Source organism: Solanum stenotomum, chromosome 9 (assembly GCF_019186545.1).
Source record: "Solanum stenotomum isolate F172 chromosome 9, ASM1918654v1, whole genome shotgun sequence".
NCBI lineage: Eukaryota > Viridiplantae > Streptophyta > Magnoliopsida > Solanales > Solanaceae > Solanum > Solanum stenotomum.
The window spans coordinates 223,362-233,084 of NC_064290.1; the positions used below are offsets into that span (position 1 = coordinate 223,362).

A 9,723-nucleotide genomic window follows, 5' to 3' on the forward strand; every position below is an offset into this window, starting at 1 on the left:
TGAATATCTTGTGGAGTTTGACTTTGAATCTATCTTGGTTGAAAGAATCATCATATTGACGATTGCGCGAATAGCTTAAAGACGCTTTAGAGACAATCCTTATTTTCCCTTGAAACACTTCTTATGAACATTTTGACCTATTTCCATTTTGTGCACGTTGTGGGGTTCATCCTTGCTAAAACAACTTTCTTGCTTTACCGATTTTCACACGGTATCGATTTTTTGATATATATATTTTTTTCGATTGGTTCACAACCCTAGCCAATGTTGTGCATGCCCCCAACATTCAACTGGAAATACCGTAGTCAATTTCGCTACTTTAATTTGATTTTCTCACTTGACGCGAGTTTATGCTGAATGAGACTCAAAGAATACCGAACACAAGTACAAATGACACAAATGAAAGGGTTATGAAAGAAAGTTATGTCTTTAGAAGGAGGAAATAAGTAAATGTTTAAAAGGAATGAAAAGAATCTTATTTGAAAGTACATGACCACTTTAATAAATCATGACATGCATTTGGACTGAATGTTTGATCCTTCTAAGCTGTCCGAATCTCATGAAACAATGTTGTACCTTTCAGTCTATAGCCTAACTTCTATCTTGATTGTGTGCTCATGCCAAGACGGAATGTCATCATTTGATCAATGGTGCCATTCATGGTTTTCCACCAATAAGACATTCTTATCTCTTTCTCTCAATTTACTATCGTCTTATGGTGCCCGTGAGGGTTTTCACTCATAAGACTCTCTCATTTTTTTTTATTATTTTTTTATTTTATTTTTGTTGTAACACACCGTAGGTCACAATGTCATGTCTCAGCCCTTGGAGAATTGAAGAACATGATTATTGTTTTATTCAGTGATTAGATCGAACCCCAATGAAGGGCTGCCTACGTATCCTCTTAGAAATCAGGTCGAACATAGTTCAATGAAACTTTTTTTTTTCTTATTCTTTTTTTTTTCTCTCTTTTTTTTTCTTCTTCTNATCCTTCTAAGTTGTCCGAATCTCATGAAACAATGTTGTACCTTTCAGTCTATAGCCTGACTTCTATCTTGATTGTGTGCTCATGCCAAGACGGAATGTCATCATTTGATCAATGGTGCCCTTCATGGTTTTCCACCAATAAGACATTCTTATCTCTTTCTCTCAATTTACTATCGTCTTATGGTGCCCGTGAGGGTTTTCACTCATAAGACTCTCTTATTTTTATTTTTTTTTTAATTTTATTTTTGTTGTAACACACCGTAGGTCACAATGTCATGTCTCAGCCCTTGGAGAATTGAAGAACATGATTATTGTTTTATTCAGTGATTAGATCGAACCCCAACGAAGGGCTGCCTACGTATCCTCTTAGAAATCAGGTTGAACATAGTTCAATGAAACTTTTTTTTTTCTTATTCTTTTTTTTTCTCTCTTTTTTTTTCTTCTTCTTTTTTTATTTTTTTTTGGAACCAGACAAGTGGTGTTTGAAATAAAGGAGGATACATTTTTATCCTCTTATCTTGAGAATGTCAATCATGAAAGTGTCATAACAAAGAGTGTTAAACGTAGTATTTTTTGATCGAATCTGCGTTAACAATTGTGTCGATCGCCTTTTCCTCCATATCTACCAGTTGCAAAGCTCCTTTTGATAGCACTTATTTAATAACATAAGGGCCTTGCCAATTTGAAGCAAACTTTCCTTTGGCCTCGTCTTGATAGGGAAGGATGCGTTTCACAACAAGTTGACCGACTTCAAAATTTCTTGGGCGTACCTTCTTATTATAAGCTCGAGCCATCCTCTGCTGATATAATTGACCAAAGCAAATTGATGTCAACCATTTTTCGTCTATCAGTGCTAATTGTTCTAACCTTGATTTAACCCATTCTATGTCCTCAATTTCTGCTTCGACAATGATTCGAAGAGAAGGGATTTCAACTTCTGCGGGTATGACAACCTCAGTTCCGTAAACCAATAAGTAAGGAGTTGCACCGCCTAACGTACGAATAGTCGTGCGGTATCCCAAGAGAGCAAATGGTAGGTTTTCATGCCACTGTCTAGATCTTTGCACCATTCTCCTAAGAATTTTCTTGATGTTTTTATTTGCCGCTTCAACAGCCCCATTTTCTTTGGGTTGATAAGGGGTTGAATGACGATGAACAATTTTAAATTGCTCACAAACTTCCTTTATCAGGTGGCTGTTGAGATTCGCTGCATTGTCTGTAATAATGATTTTTGGTATGCCAAAACGACATATGATGTTTGAATGAACAAAGTCCACCACTGCTTTCTTGGTGACTGATTTGAATGTGACAGCTTCCACCCATTTGGTAAAGTAGTCGATGGCAACGAAAATAAACCGATGCCCATTAGATGCTTTCGGTTCAATCGGCCCAATAACGTCCATTCCCCAAGCCACAAAAGGCCACGGAGCAGACATAGGGTGCAACTCTAAAGGGGGTGAGTGAATCAAGTCGCTATGAATCTGGCACTGATGGCACCTGCGTACAAATCAGAAGCAATCTCGCTCCATGGTCAACCAATAGTACCCTGCCCGAATAATCTTTTTTGCTAGAACATAACCATTCATGTGAGGGCCACAAACCCCTGAATGCACCTCATTCATAATTGTTTATGCTTCTTGAATATTCACACATCGCAATAGATTCAAATCTGAAGTCCTTTTATATAAGATATCGCCACTCAAAAAGAACCCATTGGCGAGTCGCCTAATAGTTCTTTTTTATCTCTATTAGCATGTATTGGATATTCTTTAGCTTTTAGAAACCATTTAATGTCGTGATACCAGGGCTCACCGTCTGGCTCTACTTCAATTATATTGCAATAACCGTGTTGATCCCTAACTTGGATTTCCAACGGGTTAATATAGGTATTACCCGGGTATGAAAGCATCGAGCCTAGGGTGGCCAAAGCATCAACTAACTCATTGTGAAACCTGGGAATGTACTTGAATTCAATGGACTTGAACCTTTTGATGAGATTTTCTAAACATTGTTTGTCCGACATGAGTTTAATGTCTCGAGTCTCCCATTCACCTCGAGCTTTAGAATGAGCAAATCGGAATCCCCCAAAACCACCAACTCAGGCACATCCAGCTTTATTGCCATATTCAAACCCATGATGCAAGCTTCGTATTCTGTTGTGTTGTTGGTAGAAAAGAATCGAAGTCGTGATGTGGCAGGATAATGGCATTCGTTTGGTGAGATAAGAACTGCCACAATTCCTACTCTATTTTTGTTGACAGCCCCATCAAAATATAATTTTCACACGTGACCATCATCAGGAATTTCTTCCTCAATAGAGTTGATCTCTTCATCAGGGAAGTATGTCCTTAAGGGTTCGTATTCGTCATTGACCGAATTCTCTGCCAAATGATCGGCCAACGCTTGTGCTTTCATGGTGGTGCGAGAGACATACACAATACCAAATTTCGTAAGCAAAATCTGCCATTTTTCCAACCTACCTGTTGGCATGGATTTTTGAAAAATATATTTCAAAGGATCCATTCAAGATATAAGATAGGTCGTGTAGGACAAAATATAGTGTTTCAATTTTTGGGCAACCTAAGTCAAAGCACAACAAGTCTTTTCTAATAGAGTGTACTTTTCCTCATAGCTTGTGAACTTTTTGCTCAAATAATAAATGGCTTGTTCTTTTTTCCCGTAATGTCATGTTGTCCTAAAACGCAACCAAATGAATTATCCATCACTGAAAGATATAAGAATAACGGCCTAGCAGGTTTTGGTGGGACCAATACCGAAGGGTTTGCTAAATATTCCTTAATTTTGTCAAAAGCCTCCTGACACTCACTTGTCTATTTGATAGCAACGTCCTTTTTTAACAACTTGAATATCAGCTCACATGTGGCGGTGAGTTGAGCAATGAACCTGCTGATATAGTTTAACCTTCCCAGAAAACTCATGACTTCAGTTTTGGTTTTTGGAGGTGGCAATTCTCGAATGGACTTTATCTTAGAGGGGTCCAATTCAATGCCTCTTCGACTAACTATAAAACCCAAAAGTTTGCCAGGTTTTTGGAGGTGGCAATTCTCGAATGGACTTTCTCAATCTTTCGAAGAATTTTCTTAGATCATGCACATGGTCAACTTGTGTTCTAGATTTAATGATAACATCATCGACATATACCTCAACTTCTTTATGCATCATGTCATGGAATATGGTAGTCATAACTCTCATGCAGGTTGCTCCCGCATTCTTCAGACCAAATAACATGACTCTATAACAATATGTACCCCATGGGGTGGTGAAAGCAGTTTTTTTCTGCATCTTTTTCATCCATGAGAATTTGGTGATATCCGGCGTAACAGTCCACAAAAGATTGAATCTCGTGTTTGGCACAATTATCAACCAGGATGTGAATGTTGGGTAATGGAAAATTGTCCTTTGGACTTGCTTTGTTTAGATCTCTGTAATCAACACAAACTCTGATCTTTCCATCTTTCTTTGGCACTGGCACAACATTAGTCATCCAGGTAGTGTATTGGACAACTCTGATCACATTTGCAGTCAATTGCTTCATGATTTCCTCTTTAATTTTATCGCTATGTCTGTCTTAAACTTTCTCTGCTTTTGCTGGACAGGTGGAAAATCAAGATGTCTATTGCATTGACCATGTATCAGTATATTCAGTATTCAGTATTCAGTCTCAGCATGTTATAAATTGGTCATTGCTTTCAGTTAGCTCAATATTCAGTATTTATATCATGTTTATATTATATCATTGTTTATTTGCTTTGTTCAGTTATATGTTATTTCATTTTTACTCTATCCTGCATGCTCAGTATATTTCAAGTACTGACGCATACGTATGGTACATCTTCTCGTGATGTAGGTTCAGGTTTTTAGTATCCAGATCACGCTTAGATCGGTTCCCAATCTCCAGTTCAGCAACATCAGTGGTGAGTCATCATTCTTCGAGGACAACAATCATGTTATCTTTTCATTATTTTAGTCTATTAGTTTCAGTTTTGCTAGACTTAGCTGGGGCATGTCCCAGCACTTCTGGTCAGTTAGAGGCTATTTTCAGACATAGTTAGATTTAACTTAGTATTTGAGTTTGATATTTCTTTTGTATTAACCTCTCAGATTTGATATTCAGTTTTAGTATATGGGTATTCCCCATCATTTCAGATTTACTTGTTATTAGCTTCCGCAACAGTTTTATTTCTCAGTTTATCTTTAGTATGCTCATGATTATGCCAGCAGGGTTAGCTTGGGGTCACCTGTGATCCTAGGTCCCGTGTCCGCATCTTGAGGGTAGCTCGGTAGCTCGGGGCGTGACATCTATATAGGAATACTGAATGAAAAATACATAATATTAAATCATTAGAGGTAAAAATAATTCTTTTTATATTGAACTGAAAAAGACCATTAATTATATTATAGTAATAACATATCTAGTCAAAGGTCAAAGAAGAGTTAAATATATATATTCAGTCAACGATAAGAGTGTAAATGTACGCAATCATTAATCATATTGCAACAATAACATATCTATTATCTAGTCAAAGAAGGATTAAATAAATAAATAAATATATATATATATATATATATATATATATAGTCAAAGAAAGGAGCGTAAAATGTACGCAAAGTTAGACTATATATATCCCATCAGAGATAAAAGTGTAGAATGTACACACAGAGGGTACTATGTGTGAAGTTAGAGACTCACACGTAGTAGTCTTCAAAAAAAAAAGAGGGAAATCCCCCCCCCCCTTCTTCCTCAAAATTCATTTTCTAGGCCTCATTGTTTGTACAAGAAAAAAACCCTAATATTGTCAATTCGCTTTTTCTGCGCTCCCCTCCATTTCCCCCGATTCCCTCCTGATTATAGGTAAATCTTTAACTAATCTATTGATATATTTTTTATTATTATTTTGAGGTATGAGGGCAATATATATATATATATATATTGAGACGTTGAATGTTTGCTTGTATATATATTACATTTACTCAATTTTGTTTAAAAGTTTGCCCCTTTTGTTCTTCTCAATCTGATTTTCATGCTATTGCTTTTCTATAAACTATTTTGGTGAATCGTATCATCATTTTTAAGTTCGTTTTTAGTCCATTTAGGAACACCCTAAGAGACAATGATTTGACTAGTTTGTGACCGTAGATGATTGTATTGCAAATTCTTGATGATACACCTATATAGAACCTGCTTGCATTTCATAAAAGTATAAAATCATTTTCTCAATTCCTCTAAAGAGTTAAAATCTAAATTGCTTATTCTAGATTAAGGCTGAAGACTTGAAGAGTTCAAAAAAATGTCCTATAACTAAAACACTCATAAAAGGTACTTAAAATTTACTTTACCACTTTTTAAAAATAATATCATTACTTTTCCTTATCGGTTAGTGCTATGATATAGTTAAATGGGTTCCTAAGGGTCTTCAAATTTTAGTACTAGAAAAACTATAGATTTGATGTTCTAAATCTAGCAAATAAAACAACTTCTTATGTTTATTTATTTTATTACTTAAAATGAATAGATTTTAGTAGTAGCAAATTGGAACTACTTGAAAATATTCGTTGTTTTTCTTTGTGGGTTGAGCTCTATTAAACAAAGGAAAATTCGAAACAAAACACAGGGTTCGAGAAAAGACCGAACTCTAAGAGGCGTGATATAGACAACCTATTTTATGAAGCGATTTGGGGTTTGTCAAATTTTTGTGGTCAATTACGTTATTTTGATCCTCGATAGTTTCTTGAGCATGATTTGAATTGTGTTTTCTTATATGATATGTTAAAATGATTTGTTTCAGTTAATTTTTTTTTAAAATAGCGACACCACTTACTAACTCTTTTGTGTAATACTTAGTATATCAACTAAAGTTAAATATCCATGTAACATAAATATTAAATGAGATTGTTGATGATTTCAGTACATTGTACTTTTAGTTCATATTAAGATAGTTTAGGAATTCCATTTCTTCTATTCTTCAATTGATTTGACAATGTGAATAATAGTTTCATCCACATAATTTGGAGATTAGTTTAGTATTCTTCATATAGTTTGAAGATTCCTTCCTTTATATTATTTCTTATTTTCCACATGTGCTTGGTGGCTTATGATGCCCTCTTTGGAAGAAATTATTGTCAAAGTTTACCGCCTAACATCCTTAGCGACCTTCCTCCTGATGTAATTGATGTCATTTTAATGCATTTGCCTTTAAAGATGTTGTGAATGATAAACGTCTTATCAAAAATATGGATGTATAACTGTAGTAGATTTATAGAGTTGACACTTGATAGATCTCTTCAGGTAACAAAAATTTACGGGGAGTAAAAGCCTTTTTGTTTCCCAAAGAGAACTTCCAGCGTCTACTCTGTAGACAAGAGGGAGTTGCTCGGATGGTAAGCACCCCTCACTTTCAACCCAAAGGTTGCGAGTTCGAGTCACCAAGGGAGCAAAAGGTGTGGGAATTCCTAGGGAGGGTAAACAAAAGGGTCAACTTTGTAAGTCTACACCAATGATACCTCTATTTCTTCGATACTATACTTGTCCTTACACCTTTTACAAGGCAAATGTATCAGAATGACATCAATCACATTATGGGGAAGATTGCTAATTAAAGATGTCAGACATTAAACTTAGATAATGCTTTCTTCCTTTATGAGACATCATAAACCACCTAACACTTGTAGAAAATAAGAAATAATGTGAGGCAATGAATCACCAATCTAGATGGACAATACTGAAATGATCTCCAAACTATCTAAATGAAATTATTATTCATATTGTCAAATCAATAGAAGAATAGAAGTGTCACGACCCAAGGTACATCCTAGGAGTAACATGGCATATAGGACCCCGAGAGGCCCTACACTAGCCACTTAGCATACATATACATAGATTGTAGAATATCAAGAGATTAAAAATAATATTTCATATCAAAGAGTTTATAAAATGAAGTGGAAGTCTACTAAGTCTCAAAACCATCTATTACATCAAGAGTGACCAGGACGTAACCCTGGCATCACGTACAATGTCTGAAAAGTAAAATTGAACGCAATAAAGGTTCGATCCTCGAAACATGAGAAATCACCACTACTAAGTAAAACCTGAAGGTGGCTCTTAGCCACGGGAATGAGAACCTGCAACGTTGGACCCTACATTGGAGAAAACAATGTAGGCAAGAGTATGCGTGTCATGCCCCGAGCCTACACCCTGGGATAGACTAGCACTCGAGAACTATTGCTAGCCCCAGGTGAACCCTTGGCCTGACTTAACTCTTAGTGGAAGACTTACTCATGATAAAAGAAAGTATTGAAATACAGTCAAACTAAACCGTCTCAACAAATAACTTAGAATGTTTTAAAGATCAACATTCAACTGGCCAAAATGGCAACTCAAGTCTCAACATAACTGAAATGGAAAAGGCTCAAGAACTAACATTAACTAACTGTCTATGAAGCCTCTAATAACTGAGATGGACGTCGGGACAAGACCCACGACATCCTAATGAACTAAACTGATAAAACAATAAAAAAGGGGGATCCCCCCAGTGACCAAAAAGTTGCTTTGCATCGCAGTTAGGACGCAGACTCCTTTGTCTCAAAATTTAATTTCGCGAGCATTTATTTAGAAACATCTCTGTGTCGCGGACTTGTTCCAAGACGGTGATTTCGTAACTTTTCTCATGTTTAGCTATGTAGAATCATTTCTAAACATCATGAGATCTTTCCAATCACAAATCTTAATCCTTGAATCCATAATTCAATTCAAGGATCAGTTAAGAGTCAATTCAAGTAAAGTCAAGAGAAGTTCACCAAAGTTTTCAAAAGTGTTTTACAAACATTTTAACTTTGTTTTAAGACTTAAAGTCTGAGTTGAGTAAAGAGTAAAGAGTAAAGTTTTAAAGTTCATTTCTTCAAAGAAGTATATGGGAACTAAGTATTCCCAAAAAGTNCTCTTAGTGGAAGACTTACTCATGATAAAAGAAAGTATTGAAATACAGTCAAACTAAACCGTCTCAACAAATAACTTAGAATGTTTTAAAGATCAACATTCAACTGGCCAAAATGGCAACTCAAGTCTCAACATAACTGAAATGGAAAAGGCTCAAGAACTAACATTAACTAACTGTCTATGAAGCCTCTAATAACTGAGATGGACGTCGGGACAAGAACCACGACATCCTAATGAACTAAACTGATAAAGCAATAAAAAAGAGGGATCCCCCGTAAGCAATGAGGCTTACCAACAACTCTGAAGCTCAACTGGATCAGCGATGCACTGGATGCTGATCCTGGTTACCTGTATCTATATCATAAAAAGATGCCAACTGGTATTAGTACATTGAATGCACGAGCATGCGAGATGAATACTAAAACAAGACATAAGCTTGAAAGGAACCGAAAGAATATACCTGGTCTCAACTCAACTCATTTCAATATAAATGCAATACAAAGAAAAACTTTTAAAACATGGTTAACAGCTCTATGTATTTAGGAATACAATAATAACTCAGTTTGTATACAATGATATAATATAAACTCTAGTTGTATATGAAAATACAAGTAATCTATGCTAAAAGCATTAAGGAATCATCTAAAAAGTATGACCTTTTTCTACCCACGTTGGCTACATGGTTTATGGGAGCTGTGAGTTGTTTGAACTCTCCCCCATATCGGTGCTCAATACTACTCCCAAAAATGTAACTAGCTCATATGTTTAAAAACATAACTCTT

The 9,723-nt window shown here is 35.7% G+C and overlaps 1 protein-coding gene across 1 annotated transcript; it reads right to left on the bottom strand.

Annotated features, from left to right (window-relative positions):
• Nucleotides 1–1,640: 1,640 nt before the first annotated feature.
• Nucleotides 1,641–4,543, bottom strand: LOC125876043 (uncharacterized). The gene is made up of 2 exons (XM_049557144.1): nucleotides 4,257–4,543; nucleotides 1,641–2,484 (listed from the first exon to the last, which is right to left on the bottom strand). The coding sequence occupies exons 1-2, from the start codon at nucleotides 4,541–4,543 to the stop codon at nucleotides 1,641–1,643; spliced, it is 1,131 nt and encodes a 376-aa protein (XP_049413101.1).
• Between the last annotated feature and the right edge of the window lie 5,180 nt (nucleotides 4,544–9,723).

Excerpts from the sequence above, each read along its gene's own strand:
- LOC125876043 (XM_049557144.1), bottom strand. The coding sequence starts at position 4,543 with ATGAAGCAATTGACTGCAAATGTGATCAGAGTTGTCCAATACACTACC. Across the intron at positions 2,485-4,256 it reads TGCTTTCACCACCCCATGGG|GTGCCATCAGTGCCAGATTC; the intron begins GTACATATTGTT and ends ATTTGTACGCAG.